At 46.7% G+C, this 25,529-nt stretch overlaps 1 protein-coding gene across 4 annotated transcripts in view; it reads left to right on the top strand.

Annotated features, from left to right (window-relative positions):
- PHC1 (polyhomeotic homolog 1) overlaps positions 1 to 25,529 on the top strand; it is a 142,997-nt gene that overhangs the window by 92,216 nt on the left and 25,252 nt on the right. For all 4 annotated transcript variants that reach the window (XM_063962090.1, XM_063962091.1, XM_063962092.1 and 1 more), the window contains exons 6-12: positions 5,772 to 5,930; positions 6,271 to 6,595; positions 7,290 to 7,846; positions 7,940 to 8,072; positions 8,279 to 8,466; positions 8,546 to 8,657; positions 11,207 to 11,312. In XM_063962090.1, coding sequence (XP_063818160.1) covers positions 5,772 to 5,930; positions 6,271 to 6,595; positions 7,290 to 7,846; positions 7,940 to 8,072; positions 8,279 to 8,466; positions 8,546 to 8,657; positions 11,207 to 11,312 — 1,580 coding nt within the window. The remainder of the gene's footprint in view (positions 1 to 5,771; positions 5,931 to 6,270; positions 6,596 to 7,289; positions 7,847 to 7,939; positions 8,073 to 8,278; positions 8,467 to 8,545; positions 8,658 to 11,206; positions 11,313 to 25,529) is intronic.

The following is a 25,529-nucleotide window of genomic DNA, read 5'->3' on the forward strand; positions in this document are numbered from 1 at the left end:
TTTTACTTACCGATAAATCTATTTCTCGGAGTCCGTAGTGGATGCTGGGCGCCCATCCCAAGTGCGGATTATCTGCATAAATTGTACATAGTTATTGTTAACTAATTCGGGTTATTGTTGAAGGAAGCCATCTTTCAGAGGCTCCGCTGTTATCATACTGTTAACTGGGTTTAGATCACAAGTTGTACGGTGTGATTGGTGTGGCTGGTATGAGTCTTACCCGGGATTCAAAATCCTCCCTTATTGTGTACGCTCGTCCGGGCACAGTACCTAACTGGAGTCTGGAGGAGGGTCATAGGGGGAGGAGCCAGTGCACACCACCTGATCGGAAAAGCTTTACTTTTTGTGCCCTGTCTCCTGCGGAGCCGCTATTCCCCATGGTCCTTTCAGGAACCCCAGCATCCACTACGGACTCCGAGAAATAGATTTATCGGTAAGTAAAATCTTATTATATATATATATATTTTAAAGCGCTGTTTTAACTGGGAATTTTGTTTCCAGTGTGATGTGGCGCTGGGTGTGTGCTGGCATACTCTCTCTCTGTCTCTCCAAAGGGCCTTATTGGGGAACTGTCTCCATATAGATATATCCCTGAGTGTGTGGGGGTGTTGGTACGCGTGTGTCGGCATGTCTGAAGCGGAAGGCTCATCTAAGGAGGAGGGTGGAGCAGATGATTGTGGTGTCTCCGTCGGCAACGCCGACACCTGATTGGTTGGATATGTTGGATGTTTTAAATGCAAATGTGTCTTTATTACATCAGAGATTTGACAAAGCAGAGTCCAGGGATAGAACAGGGAGTCAATTCATGGCTTTGACTGTGTCACAGGGCCCTTCAGGGTCTCAGAAACGTCCCCTGTCCCAAGTAGCAGACACTGATACCGACACGGATTCTGACTCCAGTGTCGACTACGATGATGCGAGGTTACACCCAAGGGTGGCCAAAAGTATTCATTATATGATTATTGCAATAAAGGATGTTTTACATATCACTGATGACCCTCTGTCCCTGACAAGAGGGTACACATGTTTAAGGAAAAGAAACCTGAGGTAACCTTTCCCCATCTCATGAGCTGAACGCATTATTTGAAAAGGCTTGGGAAACTCCAGACAAGAAACTGCAGATTCCCAAGAGAATTCTTATGGCGTATCCTTTTCCTGCGCAGGACAGGTTACGGTGGGAATCCTCACCCAGGGTGGATAAGGCATTGACGTGCTTGTCCAAAAAGGTGGCGCTGCCGTCTCCAGACACGGCAGCCCTCAAGGATCCTGCTGATCGCAGACAGGAAACTACCTTAAAATCAATTTATACACATACGGGGGCCTTGCTCAGACCGGCAATAGCGTCGGCTTGGGTTTGTAGCGCTGTAGCGGCTTGGACGGATACTTTGTCAGCTGACATTGATACCCTGGATAGGAATACCATTTTATTGACCTTAGGTCACATTAAAGACGCAGTCTTATATATGAGAGACGCTCAGAGAGACGTTGGTCTGCTAGGTTCGAGAGCCAACGCCATGGCGATTTCTGCTAGGCGAACCCTGTGGGCCCGCCAATGGACGGGTGATGCCGACTCAAAGAGGCATATGGAAGTTTTGCCTTACAAAGGTGAGGATTTATTTGGGGAAGGTCTCGCGGACCTGGTTTCCACAGCTACCGCGGGTAAATCTACTTTTTTACCTTACGTTTCCCCACAGCAAAAGAAAACGCCACAATATCAGATGCAGTCCTTTCGGTCGCATAAGTCCAGAAGAGGTCGGGGCTCTTCCTTCCTCGCCAGAGGTAAGGGTAGAGAGAAAAGACTGCCTGCTACGGCTAGTTCCCAGGAGCAGAAGTCCTCCCCGGCTTCTACTAAATCCACCATATGACGGTGGGACTCCACTGGGGGAGTCCGCGCCGGTGGGGGCACGTCTTCGACTCATCAGCCACGTCTGGGTTCAGTCAGACGTGGATCCTTGGGCAATGGAAATTGTATCCCAAGGTTACAAGCTGGAATTCGAAGATGTGCCTCCTCGCCGGTTTTTCAAATCGGCTTTACCAGCTTCTTCCCCGGAAAGGGAGATAGTTTTAGCTGCAATTCAAAAACTATATCAACAACAAGTGGTTGTCGAGGTTCCCCTAGTTCAACAGGGGAAGGGGTACTATTCAACCCTGTTTGTGGTCCCGAAACCGGATGGCTCGGTCAGACCTATTCTAAATTTAAAATCCCTCAACCTGTACTTGAAAAAGTTCAAATTCAAGATGGAATCGCTCCGGGCAGTTATCTCCAGCCTGGAAGGGGGGGATTTTATGGTGTCACTGGACATAAAGGACGCATACCTTCATGTCCCCATATATCCCCCTCATCAGGCGTACCTGAGATTCGCTGTACAGGACTGTCATTACCAGTTTCAGACGTTGCCGTTTGGGCTTTCCACGGCCCCGAGGATTTTCACCAAGGTAATGGCGGAAATGATGGTGATCCTGCGCCGGCAGGGAGTCACAATTATCCCGTACTTGGACGATCTCCTGATAAAAGCGAGATCGAGAGATCAGTTGCTGAAAAGCGTGGCGCTCTCCCTGAGAGTGCTGCAACAACATGGCTGGATTCTGAATCTACCAAAGTCACAGTTGGTTCCAACAACTCGGCTATCTTTCTTAGGCATGATTCTGGACACGGAACAAAAGAGGGTTTTTCTCCCAATGGAAAAAGCCCAGGAACTCCAGAACATAGTCAGAGACCTGTTGAAACCGAAAAGAGTGTCAGTCCATCAATGCACTCGAGTACTGGGGAAAATGGTGGCAACCTACGAGGCCATCCCCTTCGGCAGGTTTCATGCGAGGACGTTTCAGTGGGACCTTCTGGACAAATGGTCCTGGTCCCATCTTCAAATTCATCAGAAAATAAGCCTGTCCCCCAGGGCCAGGGTGTCTCTCCTGTGGTGGCTACAGAGTTCTCACCTTCTAGAGGGTCGCAGGTTCGGCATTCAGGACTGAGTTCTGGTGACCACAGACGCAAGCCTCCAAGGATGGGGAGCAGTCACACAAGGAAGAAACTTTCAGGGACTATGGTCAAGCCAGGAGGCTTGTCTACACATCAACGTGCTGGAATTGAGGGCCATATACAACGGCCTACGTCAAGCGGAGAATCTTCTTCGCGACCTACCGGTTCTGATTCAATCAGACAACGTCACAGCCGTGGCTCATGTAAACCGCCAAGGCGGGACAAGGAGCAGAGCGGCAATTGCGGAAGCCACCAGGATTCTTCGCTGGGCGGAAAATCACATAAGCGCTCTGTCAGCTGTCTTCATTCCGGGAGTGGACAACTGGGAAGCAGACTTCCTCAGCAGACACGATCTCCATCCGGGAGAGTGGGGACTTCATCAAGAAGTTTTTGCAGAGATAACAAGTCATTGGGGACTTCCTCAAATCGACATGATGGCGTCATGCCTCAACAAGAAGCTTCAGAGGTATTGTGCCAGGTAAAGGGACCCTCAGGCAGTAGCATTAGACGCCCTGGTGACACCGTGGGTGTTTCAGTCGGTCTATGTGTTCCCTCCTCTTCCACTCATCTCAAAGATATTGAGAATCATAAGACTGAAAAGCGTGCGGACAATACTCATTGTTCCAGATTGGCCTCGAAGGGCCTGGTATTCCGATCTTCAGGAAATGCTCACGGAAGATCCGTGGCCTCTTCCTCTCAGAGAGGACCTGTTGCAACAGGGGCCCTGCGTTTTTCAAGACTTACCGCGGTTACGTTTGACGGCATGGCGGTTGAACACCGAATCCTAGCTGGGAAAGGCATTCCAGAAGGAGGTGACGGCGAAACATTATCACCGTATCTGGAGAAAGTATGTATCTTGGTGTGAAGCCAAGAATGCTCCTACTGAGAAATTCCATCTGGGCCGTTTTCTCCACTTTCTACAGACTGGAGTGGATATGGGCCTAAAATTAGGCTCCATTAAGGTACAGATTTCGGCCCTATCAATTTTCTTTCAGAAGGAATTGGCTTCTCTCCCAGAAGTCCAGACTTTTGTCAAGGGAGTGCTGCACATACAGCCTCCTTTTGTGCCTCCAGTGGCACCTTGGGACCTTAACGTGGTGTTACAGTTCCTAAAATCTCACTGGTTTGAACCTCTTCAAACGGTTGAGTTAAAATTTCTCACTTGGAAGGTGGTCATGTTGTTGGCCTTGGCATCTGCAAGGCGGTTATCCGAATTGGCGGCTTTGTCTCACAAAAGCCCCTATCTGATTTTCCATGTGAATAGAGCGGAATTAAGGACTCGTCCTCAATTTTTGCCTAAAGTGGCTTCATATGAACCAACCTATTGTGGTACCTGTGGCTACAGATGACTTGGAAGATTCCAAGTTCCTTGATGTAGTCAGGGCCTTGAAAATGTATGTAGCTAGGACGGCTCGGGTTAGGAAAACAGAGGCACTGTTTATCCTGTATGCAGCCAACAAGGTTGGCGCTCCTGCTTCTAAGCAGACTATTGCTCGCTGGATCTGTAACACGATTCAGCAGGCTCATTATACGGCTGGATTGCAGTTACCAAATTCGGTAAAGGCCCATTCCACTAGGAAGGTGGGCTCTTCTTGGGCGGCTGCCCGAGGCGTCTCGGCATTACAGCTTTGCCGAGCGGCGACTTGGTCTGGTTCAAACACTTTTTTGCAAAATTCTACAAGTTTGATACCCTGGCTGATGAGGACCTCATGTTTGCTCAATCGGTGCTGCAGAGTCAACCGCACTCTCCCGCCCGGTCTGGAACTTTGGTATAATCCCCATGGTCCTTACGGAGTCCCCAGCATCCTCTAGGACGGAAGAGAAAATAAGATTTTAAACCTACCGGTAAATCTTTTTTTCCTAGTCCGTAGAGGATGCTGGGCGCCCGTCCCAGTGCGGACATATTTCTGCAAGGCTTGTATAGAGTTATTGCTTACATAAGGGTTATGTTACAGTTGAGATCAGTCTTTGGCTGATACTGTTTTTGTTCATACTGTTGACTGGTTGCGTATATTCCAGGTTATACGGTGTGGATGGTGTGGGCTGGTATGAATCTTGCCCTTAGATTAACAAAAATCCTTTCCTCGTACTGTCCGTCTCCTCTGGGCACAGTTCTCTAACTGAGGTCCGGAGGAGGGGCATAGAGGGAGGAGCCAGTGAACACCCATCTAAAGTTCTTTATAGTGCCCATGTCTCCTGCGGAGCCCGTCTATACCCCATGGTCCTTACGGAGTCCCCAGCATCCTCTACGGACTAGGAGAAAAAGATTTGCCGGTAGGTTTAAAATCTTATTTTTTTATACTAGTTAAAATAAATTATTTCCATTGTATTAACTTAATGCATGTGCTTAAGGTGAAATCAAACTAAAATAAGATGTGTTTAAAAACCACGGAGGTATCCCCAGAAAGTTGTCTATCAGTTTATTTTTTTCAGTATCCTTTTTATTGCTTGGGGTTTTTTTGGGATAAGAAAAAGCAATTTATATTCTATTTAATTTCCGTTACTAGGCCATAAAATGTAGGTGAAGGGACCCGTAAAATCTGATCTATTTTGGATGAAGCTTCAGTTAATGACCCCAGTGAGAACTCCTTTTTCTGTGAATAACATTCCTCATATATGTCACTATTTTATAGCGCTATTACTATCTGTTTAATGGGTCTCACATCTGGTAGTGCACGGTTCAATGTCGTATAACGTTTTAACCTTGCCCATAACAAAACATACAATGAATCTTGATAGGTGTCCATGTTTTACATCTGCTATTTTTTCATTGCCATTCTTCTCCCTGCAGCAGCCGCAGCTGGGTAACCTTCTACAGGTAAACCGTTCCCTTGGCCGTGGCGTCCCTCTGAACTCGCAACTTATTCTGATGCCCAATGGCTCAGTTGCTACTGTCCAGCAGGAAGTAACATCCCCCCAGAACCAAGCCATGCATCAAGATTCTGACCAAGTAAGTGAACTTCCTCCTTGGATTTTGTAGCCTCCTTTCATGAAAGTCAAACCTACAGAGCTCTGCCCAGCCACAGTTACGTTGGGACTAACACATGTAGATGATCATGATAGACACCCTGGGCCAAATGTAATCATTTTATTTATATAGCGCTCTTTCTCCAACAGGACTCAATTAAAAAGCAGCGATGTTTATAAGGCTAAAGCAACCTGGTGTATTTTCTTTAGAGCCAACAGGTCTTGGGCTTCTCCCAGAGAATTACTGTTTGTAGCGTGTGTCTCACACAGAACACTCAGTTGCATCTTTTAAATATTGTTTCCACTGTGTTTTTATTCTACAGGTTCAAAATCTGGCTGTTAGGGGCCAGCAGACTGCTCAACCCACCTCCACTGCTGCAGGAACAACCATCGCCCATCCTGCTCCTACTCCGTCCAAACTAACTACTCACCCAGTGCCCTCTTCCTCTGCACCCTCACATCTGCCCTCTTCCCCAGTACCACAGACTGTGAAGAGCCCATTGATTCCAGCAGGGGGCACAGTGAGTCAGGGGAGTCAGACAGAGGCAGAAGGGCGAAAGGCAGAAGGAGAGGCTGTGCAGCAGAGTGTCGGTATCAACTTGACCAGAGCTGCAACACCAGCACCCAACCAGACCCTGATAAGCTCTGGTGAGTTCAGAATGATGTCTCCTCTCTAGCTAACAAGATTGTTTGGCCTAAGTATTGCTCTGTCTTAAACAAGGGTGTTATTGATTGATGCTACTGAACAATTGACTTCCCTGTCATCCTGTTATAAAGCATTACTTTTTAAGTAAAGTAAAGCTGGGTACACACTTAAGCAACAGACATTCGTTCCGTCATCGGAGCGAATGCCCGTCAGGCCAGATTGCCCTTACACACTAGAATAATGTTAATGAAGTCCGAAACATGATCATTAGCATATTACAGGACTGTAGCAATATTGTCAGGTTTGATATGCAGCACATCAAACCTGACGACGTTGCTAGCGATCACAGGCACCTACATATTGGTCGTACATTGCCAGATATGCGCAGGCGGGAGTGATCTGGCAGACCGATTGCTCCCATTTTATTGTGTTTATTTTATTGTGATTGTGAGTGATTGCTTCACAACTGGTTCATTTTTCTTTTGTCTCACTTTTCGTTTTGTAACCCCTTTGTTTTGTCCTCCTTCCCAACTTCTCCCACAAACTTTTTCATGCATTTTTAAATGTCCTTCTCGCTTCTTTATCTCTCCTTTAAGTTTCTCTTCTCATCCACTTTTTCAATCCACTGATCGTTCCATATTTTATTTCCTTTGTCCTTTTACATTCTCTAATCCTTCTTAATTCTCTCTTCTGTAGCTACATACACGCACATTCAGCCTCACTCGGTTCTGCAACAGAAACAGGTGGTTTTCCAGCAGCAAATTGCCATCCACCAGCACCGACAGTCTCAGCTTGTCCACGCCTCCGCTCACCTACAGCTGGCACAGCAGCAGCCTCAGGCTCCTTCACAGCAAGTTCTGCAGGCACCCCCTTCACAGCAGACCCTGGTTGTACAACCTATGCTGCAGACTCCTGAGGCAACATTGCCAACAAAAGCCCCTGTACCCATTCAACCAAAACAACCTGGGAAAGGGGTTCCTCCTTTAAACCTCCAAGGGCACCTGGCAGCAAAACCTACTCAGGGTGCTCGACCACTTCCTACTCCCCCTCCTAATCAGCCTCACATTCCTGTACAACTTGTTGGTGCAAGACAGCAAGGTCCTGCCCAAGCACTTGCCTTGGGCACCAGCCAGGTTCCATCACAGGGGTCTTCCTTGGCACAGATGACAGTCTCTCCTTCTCCAGCCCCTGTTCCGACGTCTGTGTCTGGAGTTGTGCAGGAAGCCCAAGCTGCCTTTTATGGCGTCCTGCAGGTGAGTGTTTACAAGGGATAAATAACTGGGTTAATATTTTTTTTATTTTTATTGGACTCATCTAAGCTAAATTTGTTTTGTTTTTTAATTAAGAACAAGATGTCTGGAGCTGTGAAGAGGAAGGCAGAGTCAGAGGAGGACAGGGAGGAATCCCCAACACTACCTGCGAAAACATCCCCCCCTGCAGATGTTCCACCAACGGTGGAGGAGAGCAACACTCCTGCTGGTGGGTGACTGTGATGTATTTCTAACCTGTGTCTGCTTCCTGTCTTCCTTCAACACTTACCTGGGGGACTTTTACCTCTTTTTATCACCTGTCACCTGCATCTGATATTGCTCATATGTATGTGCTGCACTGTTGACACTACGTGAATGGTCATCAATTCTTTGTCACAAATTGGTTTCATTTTATTTGCACTCTATACTCCACAGATAAGTCTGAAGTTGTCTCTCAAGTCCCTCCTGCTCTCTCTGTGTCTGCTCCTCCTTGTGCGCCCACACTTTTGGTCACTTCTCGTCAGCACAGTGACTCCAAGCCCCCACAAGCCATTGTGAAGCCACAGATCCTGACTCATATTATAGAGGGCTTTGTGATCCAGGAGGGAGCAGAACCCTTTCCTGTAAGCACCTTTCAAATTGATCACTATCAAAGTTATTTGCTGTTGTTGGTTGAGGGGAATTACTCTTGTCTCTTTCTAGGTTGGGAGTCCTCAGATTCCCAAGGACCCAGAGAAGCTGTCTGCACCTGGGACAGTGTTGGCTCCTGCAGAGAGTCCTCCACCTAATTCTACAGTAGACCAGACTCTCAGTGGTATGTCTCCACGCTTCCTTTATGTCCTGTGAGAACCCAGTCTTAGTTTACGTTCTCTTACTGTACTTTTCCTCACCGTTCTGTTTATCCTCTATTGGTTGTGATTATCTTCAGATCTTTTTCCAAAAGCATTAAGCCTCTCTAAATTTTATGTTACAGCTATACAAAAGCTCGCCGTTTAGGAATTAAGCGCCCAAAATGATTACAGTTGCTTCAAGCGATTTCTTAGATCCTGTAGCTCTTACAGAGTCACGGTGATGACAATGAGTGAAACGTAGTTATTCACAAGTACAGCTTATTAAAAAAAAAAAAAAATGTAAAATATAAAAGGTGGAGTAACTTTATGTAAGAAGAAGGATATCAAATTAAATACAGGGCACTACAGTTAGACTTCAGAATATTTAGTTAGGGGAACAATTTACTGATCACCGGAACAGGGTGTTGCATTGGGTAGAAGGTTTAGTGGAGGAAATGCTTTCGATGTCAATGAAATGTTAGGTAATGAATCTATATTTCCATATGCCTGGAGTGGACTGGAATCATCCACTTACTAAATGTAGGGCAGGCCTGGCCAACCTGTAGCTGTCCAGCTGTTGTGAAGCTACACATCCAAGCATGCACTGCCACAGTTTTAGCATTGCCTAATAGCAAAACTATTGCAGGGCTTGCTGGGACTTGCGGTTTCACAACAGCTGCAGAGCCACAGGTTGGCCAGACCTGATATAGGAGTAGTAGCATTGTGACTTGCTTACATGCAACACTTAATTCCGTTTGTAAAAGATGCAATCCAAGATGTAGCTTCATCTAAAGAAAATGAAGGGGTTTATATCTGTACATGCAGCGCTCCCTGAAAATCTATGTTTAGTTGCGCTGTAATTTAACAAACTGAGGATCCTTTCTCACTGTATAATTCCACATTGTTCCAAACATTTAATTGAGCCTTCTAAAGAGTGTTAAAGTTGTCCATAGCAACCAATCAGATTCTAGCTATCATTTTATAGAATGTGCTTAATGAATGCTGATTGAATTGAATCCCCCCTGTACACTTATAGATCCAAGCCGGTATGGATTTGCTCATCATTTTAAACAAAACTAGGGCATTTTTTTTTAATTATAACTAAAATAATGGATATGATTGGATAAGTGAATACACATAGAATAATAATAATAAAATAGAAGTTATTACGCAAAGTCTTAGCAAAATGGCGAATTGGTAGCATATCTATTTTCTTAGAAAGGACAGCAGAACCTGAACATGTACAGCTTAGAGGAGAGAATAGACAGAAGTGATATAGAAACTTTTTAACGCCATGTAAAAAGTATTAATAGAGCTTGTGATGGCAGTATTTAAACAGTGGAGGTTTGTTTTTTTTGTTTTTTAGACTAAGGGGACACCTTTTGGATCTGGAGGGTGATAATAAATAATTTTCATAAGACAGGACATTTTTATGGTAAGGGTGATTACTGTTTGGAATGTTCTCCCGCAGTTGTAGTTGGGACGCATAAAGTGAAAAAAAAAATTTTTTTTTTTAAATGCAGAGGACAAACCTGTTAAGACTTTAATCTAAAATATGTAATTTAATATTAAAAAAACAAACCATTACAACCACGATCACAGAAAACTGCAGACTAGGCAGACCTTTCTGTCTTCAATTTTTATGTTTGACACCTCATTCTGAGGATCTCATTTTATGTGCATTGGTGGTCAGGGCTTATTTTTATAGCGTTCAGATGTAATACATAGCTGCAAGTGAAGACAATGCACTTGCAGACAACCGGTTTAGGAATGCACATATTTCCATTTACTTACACATGTATTTTGACATCATGGGCAGGATGTATTGAAGTCCAAGTTCGTTTGCCATGCGAGATGACTGCCGAACTCTGACTTTTCTTAAAGGGTCAATCATGTACAAGGCTCCATGCCTTTTAATGATTGCCCCTTTAAAAAAAAAAAAAAATCTGCGTTAATCTGGCATGGCCGCCGAACTCGGACTCCATTACATCCCACCCTATCTTGGCACATTTGCCTCTTGACTCCTTCTTTCTGCACAGAGAATTTGTATAGAGTCCTAAAAAGTTCTTCTCTCCACCACCTCAACTAAGGGGCCCATGTCCAGGCATTCTTCATTTTCTGGATAAACAAGCTGAATATTTTTAGCTGGGAATAATTGGGGTAATGCTGTGAACGCATTGTTGTATGGATGACTTAGAACTCCCAGAAAGTGTTTGCTTTTATCTTTGTGGTGGAGATGTACTAAGCTGTGGAGAGAGATAAAGTACCAACCAACCCGCTCCTAACTTTCGTTTTTTCAAACACAGCCTGAAACATGGCAGTTATGAGCTGATTGGTTGAGGCTTTATCTCTCTCCACTTTTTCACTCTTCAAGGCTAAGTACAGCTGCCTCTGTGTCCCTAAATATTTTCTATGGATTTTTTGTAACATCTGCTTTTCTCGTTCTCTCTCATTTGTGCATACCACCTGCTGCATTCCATGTGTTCCCATTTCCCCTGTGACACTTTTCTTCATTTAACATCATGATTTACAGATTCTGGTAGCACAAAGATGTTGAAGTGTGAGTACTGTGGGAAGTTTGCGCCAGCAATGCAATTTCGTGGCTCAAAGAGGTTCTGCTCGATCACTTGTGGGAAAAGGTAAGCCTGTGGAAGTAGCAGAGGAGAATGAAGAAGTATTACTGACATAGGCTGTCTGTCTGCTAAGCCTAAGAGAGCGAGAACCATCTCCAAACTGTAACATGGCAGATAGGAGCTGATTAGCTGATAAATTATCTCCATCCACTGTATCTCTCCAAGGCTTAGTACATAGACTCCTTAGTGCAGTTACTGTATATTGCCCTAAGAATACAATAAAGGTTGATCTGCAATAATTCCTGTTGAAGTACCATTAAGTCTTTCCTTTTGGGCTGTGTGGGCAACCATCTTGACTGCAAACCTCAGTCAGGATGTTTCATTAATTATGAAGCACTCTGCATAAAAGAAAACATTTATTTAGCTTTTCTCTAGCATCCATAAGGGATATTGGGGACACATTAGTACAATGGGGTATAGACGGGGTCCAAAGGAGCCAGTGCACTTTAAATTTCTTCCACTGGGTGTACTGGCTCCTCCCCTCTATGATCTTCCCACAGGCAGTTTAGAAAAAAGTGCCCTCAGGAGAGGATGTGCATCTCTGCAGCTCCAGAGAGGTTTCTTCAATTTATTTTAAAACTTTATTATTTTCGGTATGCTGTTTGGACAATTGCATACCTGCGCCATGGGAGTTAGGGGGGAGGGGAGGGGGGGCGGTCACCGGTCTTGTGAGGTGCAGAGCCGCTTCCCCGCTGCACCTTGAGGGGCTGTTTGTTCAGCGGGGCACTGCACCTTACCTGTCGCAGCATGCCGCACACCCCTAATGCTGCCTGAAGGTGGTCGTCGGTGGTGAGTACACATCGGGGTCCTCTGGTTCATAGTGCGGCAAAAGCGCGGGTGAGGCCTACGGGTCCCTCCTGGGGGGACCCGCTGTAGCCCCTGTTTGACACTGGCTGACATTAGCTGTACTTAACATTTATGTGACACTACAGCGCATTTAGGAGACATAGCCAGTATAAATATGTAACAGTAGCTCTGGGACCATTACGGGGGGCGGAGCTATATCAGAGCGGGCTCAACTGCATTTTGGCGCCTTCCTCTGCATAAGCAGTTGCAGCAGCCTCACACAGATCCTCCGGTCTGTCACACGCTGGATCACTGGTACAGTGTAGCACATAAAAAATTATGACCACGGGTCCCGCTAGGCGCCTAAAACAAACAATGTATGAATTACTGGGCGTTTATAAACAATGATAGTAGCGTATACAGCCCTTTTTCTTCTAGGGCGTAGTGTCCGACCTCCAAAGGCTCACACCTCCTCCTCGCAACGTGAATTGTTTAAATGCAGCATATGCAAATAGAGGGGAGAGGAGAGCACATGTGTAGTACAGTTTTTTTTTTTTAATCACATATACATACACAATAAACAATGAAAGGGGAGGGAGGACACAATTCACATAAAACAGTAAATATAGACAGATTGTGGAAATGATAAAACCCAGGTGTGGGAGCCACAGGGGAAAAAAGCGGAAGAATTACCAGAGGGTTTGAGAACCCATAAAAAGTTCTCAAACAAGTTCTTTAAAGTCCAAATAGCCGTCCCGGGCCGCACTGGTACAGTGTGTTTGAGTAGGGGAAGAGCCACAATTTGTGCACAATATTCCTCTAGGGGAATCCTAGTTAGAAACAGTTTAACTGATATATCTATCTAATAACGCTGACAGCCTCACTGGGGCTTTGCAGCGGTGGTGTGCTGGTGTCCTCTCTTACTATTTGTCTCCTCTCACGTGCAGTAGAGTAGGGTTGTTTGTATTATTGTGTGTTACTCCATAATGGTGAAACAAAATTATGCAGTGTATGTGATGCCAGATTCTCCCCTCCCTCATCTGGCTCCTTATCATGTGAGCAGTGTAGTCAAGCCATCACAAAATGCTGACAATGTGGGGGAGAGTCACAAGCCCTCCTGGGGGATATCAAAAATATAATGTCTGATATGTGAATGCAAAAAATGGATAATCACCTGCGCTCCTTGCTTAAAGTCTGGCTGCAGAAATTAAACGTGACTCGCACCAATCACTAAAACACAATATAAACACAAAAAACAAAATTCCTGCGCACTGATCAAGGGTATAAGACACTCTATTAGATGTCAGTAAATGAAAAAACCCATCTAGGTTTAGCGTTCAGACTGGGTATGAAAGAACAGTCTCGGTGGATCAATTTCAGAGACGGTTAAAGTTCAAAAAAACACCAACGCGTTTCAACCAGTATGGTCACCTTGATAAAGACCATACTGGTTGAAACGCGTTGGTGTTTCCTGCGGCCCAGAACTCGGTGAAGGTAAAAGCTTAATAGGGGAAGCTTCTGTATTACCCCTATACGCCTATTATTGTTCCTTCCACCGAAGGTCACTTAGGGTACGCATGCTAAGTCTTTTAATTGTAAACGTGTTTAAATAAACTTTTATAAGTCTGCACTATGATTCCCCAATATTTGTCTTTCATGTACCACTGCTTGAGGACAGAGACAAAGAATTGAAAAACGGTTGGGTTGACTGAATTCAAGTTTTATCACGTTTACTGTTTGGTTGGAGGACCCAGGACGAGGCCAGATAAGAGAATCTACATTTGACTGTTAAAATTAATTTTATTGGGACATTGCTTCAAACTATTGGCCTGATCTTCTATATTCAAAGGAGATCAGCAAAAGGATTGACTGTAGTATATATATTTTTCTCTAACGTCCTAGTGGATGCTGGGAACTCCGAAAGGACCATGGGGAATAGCGGCTCCGCAGGAGACTGGGCACAACTAAAGAAAGCTTTAGGTCACCTGGTGTGCACTGGCTCCTCCCACTATGACCCTCCTCCAAGCCTCAGTTAGATCTTTGTGCCCGGCCGAGCTGGATGCACACTAGGGGCTCTCCTGAGCTTCTAGAAAGAAAGTATATGTTAGGTTTTTTATTTTACAGTGAGACCTGCTGGCAACAGGCTCACTGCACCGAGGGACTAAGGGGAGAAGAAGCGAACCTACCTGCTTGCAGCTAGCTTGGGCTTCTTAGGCTACTGGACACCATTAGCTCCAGAGGGATCGACCGCAGGCCCGTCCTTGGTGTTCGGTCCCGGAGCCGCTCCGCCGCCCCCCTTACAGAGCCAGAAGCAAGAAGAGGTCCGGAAAATCGGCGGCAGAAGACATCAGTCTTCACCAAGGTAGCGCACAGCACTGCAGCTGTGCACCATTGCTCCTCATACACACTTCACACTCCGGTCACTGAGGGTGCAGGGCGCTGGGGGGGGGGCCCTGAGCAGCAATAATAAGACCTGGGCTGGCAAAATAATCACAATATATAGTCCCAGAGGCTATATATGTGATAAATACCCCTGCCAGAATCCATAAAAAAGCGGGAGAAAAGTCCCTGAAAAAGGGGCGGAGCTATCTCCCTCAGCACACTGGCACCATTTTCTCTTCACAGTGCAGCTGGAAGACAGCTCCCCAGGCTTTCCCCTGTAGTTTTCAGGCTCAAAGGGTTAAAAAGAGAGGGGGGGCACTAAATTTAGGCGCAATATTGTATATACAAGCAGCTATTGGGGAAAATTCACTCAGTTATAGTGTTAATCCCCACATTATATAGCGCTCTGGTGTGTGCTGGCATACTCTCTCGGTCTCCCCAAAGGGCTTTGTGGGGTCCTGTCCTCATCAGAGCATTCCCTGTGTGTGTGCGGTGTGTCGGTACGGCTGTGTCGACATGTTTGATGAGGAGACTTATGTGGTGACGGAGCAGATGCCGATAAATGTGCTGTCGCCCCCTGTGGGGCCGACACCAGAGTGGATGGATAGGTGGAAGGTATTAACAGACAGTGTCAACTCCTTACATAAAAGGCTGGATGACGTAACAGCTGTGGGACAGACGGCTTCTCAGCCCGCGCCTGCCCAGGCGTCTCAAAGGCCATCAGGGGCTTAAAAACGCCCGCTCCCTCAGATGGCAGACACAGATGTCGACACGGAGTCTGACTCCAGTGTCGACAAGGTTGAGACATATACACAATCCACTAGGAACATCCGTGACTTGATCCCGGCAATAAAAAATGTGTTACACATTTCTGACATTAACCCAAGTACCTCTAAAAATGGGTTTTATGTTTGGGGAGAAAAAGCAGGCAGTGTTTTGTTCCCCCATCAGATGAGTGAATGAAGTGTGTGAAAAAGCGTGGGTTCCCCCGATAAGAAACTGGTAATTTATAAAAAGTTACTGATGGCGTACCCTTTCCCGCCAGAGGATAAGTTACGCTGGGAGATATCCCCTAGGGTGGATAAAGCGCTCACACGGTTGTCAAAAAAGGTGGCACTGACGTCTTAGGATACGGCCACTTTGAAGGTACCTGTTGATAAAAAGCAGGAGGCTATCCTGAAGTCTGTATTTACACACTCAGGTACTAGACTGAGACCTGCAGATCGTGCTGCTGCAGCGTGGTCGGTGACCCTGTCAAACAGGGATACTAGTTTGCTAACATATATATATATGAGGGATGCACAGAGGGATATTTTACCAGCTGGCATCCAAAATTAATGTAATGTCCATTCTGTCAGGAGGGTATTAGAGACCTGTCACTGGACAGGTGATGCTGAGCGCATAGAGATTCTGCCTTATAAGGGTGAGGAATTATGTGGGGATGGTCTCTGGGACCTCGTATCCACAGCAACAGCTGGGAAGAAAATTTTTTACCTCAGGTTTCCTCACAGCCTAAGAAAGCACTGTATTATCAGGTACAGTCCTTTCGGCTTCAGAAAAGCAAGCGGGTCAAAGGCGCTTCCTTTCTGCACAGAGACGAGGGAAGAGGAAAAAAGCTGCACCAGTCAGCCAGTTCCCAGAATCAAAATTCTTCTCCCGCTTCCTCTGGGTCCACCGCATGACGCGGGGGCTCCACAGGCGTAGCCAGGTACGGTGGGGCGCTGCCTCAAAAATTTCAGCGATCAGTGGGTTCGCTCACAGGTGGATCCCTGTTTCCTTCAAGTAGTATCTCAGGGGTACAAGCTGGAATTCGAGATGTCTCCCCTCCGCCGTTTCCTCAAATCTGCCTTGCCGACAACTCCCTCAGGCAGAGAGGCTGTGCTAGAGGCAATTCACAAGCTGTATTCCCAGCAGGTGATAGTCAATGTGCCCCTACTTCAACAAGGACGGGGTTACTATTCCACACTGTTTGGGGTACCGAAACCGCACGGTTCGGTGAGACCCATTTTATATTTAAAATCCTTGAACACATACATAAAAAAATTCAAGTTCAAGATGGAATCGCTCAGGGCGGTTATTGCAAGCCTGGACGAGGGGGATTACATGGTATCCCTGGACATCAAGGATGCTTACCTGCATGTCCCCATTTACCATCCTCACCAGGAGTACCTCAGATTTGTGGTACAGGATTGCCATTACCAAGTCCAGACACTGCCGTTTGGACTGTACACGGCACCGAGGGTGTTTACCAAGGTAATGGCCGAAATGATGATACTCCTTCGAAAAAAGGGAGTTTTAATTATCCCGTACTTGGACGATCTCCTTATAAAGGCGAGGTCCAAGGAGCAGTTGTTAGTCGGGGTAGCACTATCTCGGAAAGTGCTACAACAGCACGGTTGGATTCTAAACATTCCAAAGTCACAGCTGGTTCCTACGACACGTCTACTGTTCCTGGGGATGGTTCTGGACACAGACCAGAAAAAAGTGTTTCTCCCGGAGGAGAAAGCCAAGGAGCTGTCATCTCTAGTCAGAGACCTCCTGAAGCCGAAACAGGTATCGGTGCATCATTGCACGCGAGTCCTGGGAAAAATGGTAGCTTCCTACGAAGCAATCCCTTTCGGCAGGTTCCATGCAAGAACTTTTCAGTGGGACCTGTTGGACAAGTGGTCCGGATCGCATCTTCAGATGCATCGGCTGATAACCCTGTCTCCAAGGACCAGGGTATCTCTACTGTGGTGGCTACAGAGTGCCCATCTTCAAGAGGGCCGCAGGTTCGGCATACAGGACTGGGTCCTGGTGACCACGGATGCCAGCCTTTGAGGCTGGGGGGCAGTCACACAGGGAAGAAACTTCGAGGGACTTTGGTCAAGTCATGAGACTTCCCTACACATAAATATTCTGGAACTGAGGGCCATTTACAATGCCCTGAGTCAGGCAAGGCCTCTGCTTCAAAACCAGCCGGTACTGATCCAATCAGACAACATCACGGCAGTCGCCCATGTAAACAGACAGGGCGGCACAAGAAGCAGGATGGCGATGGCAGAAGCCACAAGGATTCTCCGATGGGCGGAAAATCACGTGTTAGCACTGTCAGCAGTGTTCATTCCGGGAGTGGATAACTGGGAAGCAGACTTCCTCAGCAGACACGATCTACACCCGGGAGAGTGGGGACTTCATCCAGAAGTCTTCCAACTGATGGTAAACCGTTGGGAAAGGCCACAGGTGGACATGATGGCGTCCCGCTTAAACAAAAAACTAGAGAAATATTGCGCCAGGTCAAGAGACCCTCAGGCAATAGCTGTGGACGCTCTAGTGACACCGTGGGTGTACCAGTCGGTTTATGTGTTCCCCCCTCTGCCTCTCATACCAAAGTTACTGAGGATAATAAGAAGGCGAGGAGTAAGAACGATACTCGTGGTTCCGGGTGGGCCAAGAAGAGCTTGGTAACCAGAACTCCAAGAAATGATCTCAGAGGACCCATGGCCTCTACCGCTCAGACAGGATCTGCTACAGCAGGGGCCCTGTCTGTTCCAAGACTTACCGCGACTGCGTTTGACGGCATGGCGGTTGAACACCGGATCCTAAAGGAAAAGGGCATTCCGGAGGAAGTCATTCCTACTCTGATAAAAGCTAGGAAAGAAGTAACCGCAAACCATTATCACCGTATTTGGCGAAAATATGTTGCGTGGTGTGAGGCCAGGAAGGCCCCAACGGAGGAATTTCAGCTGGGTCGATTTCTGCACTTCCTACAGTCAGGAGTGACTATGGGCCTAAAATTGGGTTCCATTAAGGTCCAGATTTTGGCTCTGTCGATTTTCTTTCAGAAAGAACTGGCTTCACTGCATGAAGTTCAGACTTTTGTAAAGGGAGTGCTGCATATTCAGCCCCCTTTTGTGCCTCCAGTGGCACCTTGGGATCTCAACGTGGTGTTGAGTTTCTTAAAATCACATTGGTTTGAACCACTTAAAACCGTGGATCTAAAATATCTCACGTGGAAAGTGGTCATGTTATTGGCCTTGGCTTCGACCAGGCGTGTGTCAGAATTGGCGGCTTTGTCATGTAAAAGCCCTTATCTGATTTTCCATATGGATAGGGCGGAATTGAGGACTCGTCCCCAGTTTCTCCCTAAGGTGGTATCAGCTTTTCACTTGAACCAACCTATTGTGGTGCCTGCGGCTACTAGGGACTTGGAGGATTCCAAGTTACTGGACGTAGTCAGGGCCTTGAAAATTTATGTTTCCAGGACGGCTAGAGTCAGGAAAACTGACTCGCTATTTATCCTGTATGCACCCAACAAACTGGGTGCTCCTGCTTCTAAGCAGACTATTGCTCGCTGGATTTGTAGCACAATTCAGCTGGCGCATTCTGCGGCTGGACTGCCGCATCCTATATCAGTAAAAGCCCATTCCACAAGGAAGGTGGGCTCATCTTGGGCGGCTGCCCGAGGGGTCTCGGCTTTACAACTTTGCCGAGCTGCTACTTGTTCAGGGGCAAACACGTTTGCAAAATTCTACAAATTTGATACCCTGGCTGAGGAGGACCTTGAGTTCTCTCATTTGGTGCTGCAGAGTCATCCGCACTCTCCCGCCCGTTTGGGAGCTTTGGTATAATCCCCATGGTCCTTTCGGAGTTCCCAGCATCCACTAGGACGTCAGAGAAAATAAGATTTTACTCACCGGTAAATCTATTTCTCGTAGTCCGTAGTGGATGCTGGGCGCCCATCCCAAGTGCGGATTGTCTGCAATACTTGTACATAGTTATTGTTAACAAAAGGGTTATTGTTGAGCCATCTGTTGAGAGGCTCAGTGTTTTCATACTGTTAACTGGGTATAGTATCACGAGTTATACTGTGTGATTGGTGTGGCTGGTATGAGTCTTACCCGGGATTCAAAATCCTTCCTTATTGTGTCAGCTCTTCTGGGCACAGTATCCTAACTGAGGCTTGGAGGAGGGTCATAGTGGGAGGAGCCAGTGCACACCAGGTGACCTAAAGCTTTCTTTAGTTGTGCCCAGTCTCCTGCGGAGCCGCTATTCCCCATGGTCCTTTCGGAGTTCCCAGCATCCACTACGGACTACGAGAAATAGATTTACCGGTGAGTAAAATCTTATTTTTTGAACTTTAACCGTCTCTGAAATTGATCCACTGAGACTGTTCTTTCATACCCATTCTGAACGCTAAACCTAGATGGGTTTTTTCATTTACTGACATCTAATAGAGTGTCTTATACCCTTGATCAGTGCGCAGGAATTTTGTTTTTTGTGTTTATAATGTCTGATATGTCATCTCAATTAACTGCTAATGCCAATAAAACACAAGAACTGCAACAAGCAGTAGCAAGTCTAGCTGCCAGGGCTGATGCCCCCCTCCATCCCCCTCTGTCTACTACAGGTGCACATAAACGTGCTTTACCTGCACTCCTATCAGATACTGAGGATGATATACAGAATGATGTGGACCCCATAAGTGGGGACTCCACCCCTGTACAGGGTATTGAACCCCTCATTTTGGCTATAAGGGATGTGCTAAAGCTCCCCCTCGAGGACGCTACAAATCAGCAGTCATTTTTCCTCCTACAAGACAAACGGACTGTCACATTTCCTGATTCCAAGGATTAGATGATTTGTTTAAATTAGCCTGGAAAACTCCTGATAAAAAATATCAGGTGTCAAAACGATTTTTGCATACCTTCCCCTTTGCCCCTGAAGGCAGAAAGTTCAGGGAAGAATCTCCAGCTGTAAATGTCTGTGTCTCGCCTTTCCAAGAAGGCGGTACTCCCTGCCCCAGGATCCTTTACGGTAAAGGACTCATGGGATAGAAAAATTGAGGCCACACTGAAATCTATCTATCCTGCTGCGGGTATATCTCAAAGACCAGTCATTGCAGGTTGCTGGATGACACATGTAATTCATTCCTGGGCTACTCAAATTCAGGAGAGTCTCTCGGGAGATATGACCCTGGTTACTACAGTTACTTTCCTCAAACACATTCAGGACACGGCTAGAGTCCTCTGTGACTCCCTAAATGAGATTGGCAATATTAACGCTAGGACCACTGCAATGGCTGTATCTGCTCGCAGAGCCATATGGTTGCCTCAGTGGATTGCAGACGCTGACTCCAATCGCAATGTGGAATCTCTTCCCTTTACAGCTGAATGGAAATTCCATGTTTCTTCCATCTGGGGCTCCCCCTGCTAGACGTACCTACCGGGGACCATCTACCCAGTCCTTTCGGTCCACTAGATTTCGATCTAGGACCAGGGGTGCCTCCAACGCAGCTAGAGGCACCAGAGGTAAGCCTAAGAAACCAGCCGTTGCCGGCTCTCCGGAACAGAGCACCAGTTCAGCTTCCGCAAAAGCTTCAGCATGACTGTGCCCGCCCAACCCGAGAGGATCTCGTGGTGGGAGCTCGGTTACATCGCTTCAGTCACATCTGGGAAGGTTCCTGCCAGGATGTCTGCGTAAAAGAACTAATTTCTCAGGGTTACAAGCTGGAGTTCGACAGTACTCCTCCCCAACGATTTTTCAAATCAAGCTTACCAGCTTTGGAAAATGTGTGTTACGCTGCTACTGGCCATCACAAAGTTGGTCCAGTCCCAGGTCATTGTTCCAGTGCACCTGAATCAACAGGGACAAGGTTACTACTCCAGCCTATTCGTAGTACCAAAACCAGACGGGACTGTGAGACCCATTTTGAATCTGAAGTTCTTGAATCCTTACCTGAAGGTTTTCAAATTCAAGATGGATTCTTTAAGAGCGGTGTTCGCAGGCCTGGAACCACAGGAATTCTTGGTATCCCTGGATATCAAGGACGCCTACCTCCATATCCCGATTTGGCCTCCTCATCAGGCCTATCTGAGGTTTGCCCTGCTGAACGATCACTATCCGTTCCAGACGTTACCCTTCGACCTGTCTACTGCTCCGAGGGTGTTCACGAAGGTGATGGCGGAAATGATGTTTCAACTACAGAGTCCAGGGGGTCAACATTGTCCCTTACCTGGACGATCTCCTGATAAAAGCAAATTCCCGGGAGCTTCTCCTGCTCCATATAGATTGCACGATACAACTTCTGTCTCACCACGGGTGGATCCTAAATCTGCAGAAGTCCCACTTGGACCCGCCTCAACGGCTCCTGTTTCTGGGTATGCTGTTGGATACTGTAGCACAACGATTATTCCTCCCAGAGGACAAAGCGAGAACGCTCCAGGTAATGGTTCGCATGATTCTCCGACCTGCTCGAATATCCATTCATCTTTGCTTCAAATTGTTGGGAAAGATGGTGGCCTCGTATGAGGCAATACAGTATGGAAGGTTCCATACCAGACACTTCCAATTGGACATTCTGAACAAATGGTCCGGTTCCCATCTCCAGATGCACCGGATGATTCAGTTGTCACCTCAGGCCAGGATTTCTCTCCTGTGGTGGCTACAGTCTTCCAATCTACTGGAAGGTCGACACTTCGGGATTCAGGATTGGGTCCTCCTCACGACGGATGCGCGTCTAAGAGGTTGGGGAGCTGTCACCCAGGGGGCACAGTTCCAGGGCAGGTGGTCTGCCCAAGAGGCCCTACTTTCCGATCAACATCCTGGAACTTCGGGCTATCTACAGTGCTCTGATTCAGGCCTCCCCTCTGCTCCGTAATGTGGCAATCCAGGTTCAGTCGGACATCAATCGACAAGGAGGGACAAAGGAGGGACAAAAAGCAGGGCCTGCATGCGAGAAGTGTCAAGGATACTCCTCTGGGCGGAATGAAATGCAAGAGCACTGTCCGCAAACTTCATTCCGGGAGTGGACAACTGGGAAGCGGACTTCCTGAGTCGACACGATCTCCACCCGGGGGAGTGTGGACTCCACCCTCAGGTGTTTCAACAGATCATCGACCGGTAGGGATGCCCACAGATTGATGTGATGACGTCTCGCCTCAACAAGAAGCTTCGCCACTATTGCGCACGGACCAGAGACCCTCAGGTGAGTGCCTTGGCCTTACCAGCTGGTCTACCTATTTCCTCGATTTTGTTGATCCCAACGGTGCTCAAGAGGATCAGGCATCAAGGAATGCAAGCAATCTTGATTGCCCCGGATTGGCCCCGAAGAGCGTGGTACGTGGCTCTCCCTGACATGTCCGTAGAAGACCCTTTGCCTCTGCCACTAAGAAGGGATCTTCTTCAGCAAGGACCGTTCGTCTACCCGGACTTACAGCAACTTCATTTGATAGCATGGAGGTTGAGCGGAACATCCTAGTTCACAAAGGGCTTTCCAAAAAGGTCATTGCCAGTATGGTGCAAGCCAGAAAACCTGTGACGTCAAAACACTATCATCATATCTGGTGGAGATATGTTTCCTGGTGCGAGGAACGCACATATCCATCTGCAGACTTCCACTTGGGAAGATTCCTTCGTTTCCTGCAAACTGGAGTGGATAAAGGCTTACGTCTGGGATCCATTAAGGTCCAGATTTCAGCTCTTTCCGTCTTCTTACAGAAGAAGTTGGCTCTATTGCTAGAAGTTCAGACCTTTTTGTAAGGGGTGCTTCACATACAACCTCCGTTTGTGCCGCCTACGGCACCTTGGGATTTGGATGTGGTGGTACGTTTTATGCAGTCCTCCTGGTTTGAACCTCTGATGACGGTGGAAGACAAGTACCTCACGTGGAAGACGGTGATGTTACTGGCCCTGGCTTCTGCTAGATGTGTCTCGGAATTGGGGACCTTATCATGTAAAAGTCTATACTTGGTCTTTTACAAGGTCAGAGCGGAGCTCAGGACTAGACAGCGGTTCCAGCCGAAGGTTGTCTCCGCGTTTCACTTGAATCAACCTATTGTGATTCCGTCCAGTTCTGGCACTTCTGCGCCTCCGGATGCATTGGATGCTGTGCGAGCCTTGAAAATCTATGTCAAGAGGACGGCTCGGATCAGAAAGACGGATTCCTTGTTCGTGCTCTATAATGCGCAGAAGAAGAGTTGCCCTGCTTCAAAGCAGTCTATTGCTCGTTGGATTCGACTTAATATCCAACAGGCCTATGTGGCGGCAGCCTTACCTATTCCTAAGTCTCTGAAGGCCGACTCTACAAAATTGGTGGGCTCTTCCTGGGCAGCTGCCCATGGAGTCTCGGCCCTGCAACTATGCCGAGCTGCTACCTGGTCGGTGAAGAACACCTTTGTGAAGTTCTACAAATTTGATACCCTGGCCAAAGAGGATACCTAGTTTGGGCAGGCGTGCTGCAGATATCTCCGCACATTCCCACACGTTCTGGAATCTTTGGGACATCCCCATCATACTAATGTGTCCCCAATATCCCTTATGGATGCTAGAGAAAATAGGATTTTAATATCTACCTGTAAATCCTTTTCTCGTAGTCCATAAGGGATATTGGGCGCCCGCCTCTGTGCGGTGACTTTCTGCAGGTTCTCTGTTTTGTTTTACCTGTTCAGCTGTTGCTGTTATGTTGCCAGCCGTTGCTGGCTCGGTTATGTTATGGTGTGCTGGTGTGTAAATCGCACCACACTTATTGTTATGTTCCTTCTCTCAAGTATGTCCTTTCTCCTTCGGCCACTGTTTTACCTATAACTGCCTGTTGGAGGAGGTATAGAGGGGAGGAGCCAGCACACCCAGTGGAAGAAATTTAAAGTGCACTGGCTCCTTTGGACCCTGTCTATACCCCATCGTACTAATGTGTCCCCAATATCCCTTAAGGACTACGACAGGGATGGGGAACCTTTGGCTCTCCAGCTGTTGAACTACACATCCCAGCATGTCCTGCAACAGTTTAAGCATGGCCAAATAGCAAAAATGTAGCAAGGCATGCTGGTATTTGTAGTTCTACAACAGCTGAAGGGCTGAAGGTTCCCCATCCCTGGACTACGAGAAAAGGATTTACCGGTAGGTATTAAAATCCTATATTTTTCTAAGAAAGGTGTTGTATGCAAAGTCTTTGTTAAAACAGTGGCATACATAATTTGACTTAAGTTCCTAAGAATTGTTGATGGATAATGGGAAAGATGTATCAAGCCTCATAAAGAGTGAAGCCCCTAGTAAAGAATAAACTCTTAGCTCGCACTGTGAAGTGTGTAATATTGGATTTGGGTGTGGTGTGTTCAATCTGCAATCTAAATTGCAGTGTAAAAATAAAGCAGCCAGTATTTACCCTGCACAGAAACAAAATAACCCACCCAAATCTAACTCTCTCTGCACATGTTACATCTGTCTCCCCTGCAGTGCACATGGTTTTGCCCAACTGCTAACAAAGTTTCTGCTGCGATCAACTCAGAATTACCCCCACAGTGCGATGTGCCGCTGATGTGCCCGACACAGGCGACCCGGAGGTGGGAGGAGGGGAGGGAGGGGGGGGATTTCGGGGCGAGTGAAGTTTCTTCGCACCCCCTGTCACCCGGCTCCATAGCCCTGCATGCTAATATGGATGAGATTGTCCATATTGGCTTGCATGTTTAAACGAGCTGGCACTAACGATGAACGTGCACATGGCTGCACATAGTTCATTGTTGGTGCCTACACACTGAAAGATATGAACACTATCTCATTCATTAATAAACGAGATCGTCCATATCTTTCAGTGTAATCGCTTAGTTTGTAGGGCCCTTTACTGTTTGTACTTGATACTGTTCATTAACAGTAGAATCTGCATAAAATACAAAGGAAACAAACGTGAAGATACATTGGATATAAGATGTATAAAATATCTAAGTAAGCTACTGTAGGCTTTCTCTGCACATATGTAGAATTAGGTAAAAACAGTCCTACAGTATGAAACATGCTTTTCAAAAGTAGTTCTCAGTATACAGTATTTGCTATAGTATTACTCTGCCAGTTATTAAAAGTCTTTAACATTTACTGTTTTTAGGAATATCTATCCTGTTCCTCTATCATCCATCTGGGATATGCTGCGTCATTACCTCTGGGGTTAGAGTGTGAGCTATGGAGGTTAGGCACAAAAAAATACACTAAAAGCTGACTCCTCCCATCTACAGCAGAGAAGTCTATTTTTTTGTGTTTTGAAGGAAAGGCACACTTTTTATTTCTTTCTAGATTTTAGCTAGGTTT

This window comes from Pseudophryne corroboree, chromosome 3 (assembly GCF_028390025.1).
Source record: "Pseudophryne corroboree isolate aPseCor3 chromosome 3, aPseCor3.hap2, whole genome shotgun sequence".
Taxonomy (NCBI): Eukaryota; Metazoa; Chordata; class Amphibia; order Anura; family Myobatrachidae; genus Pseudophryne; species Pseudophryne corroboree.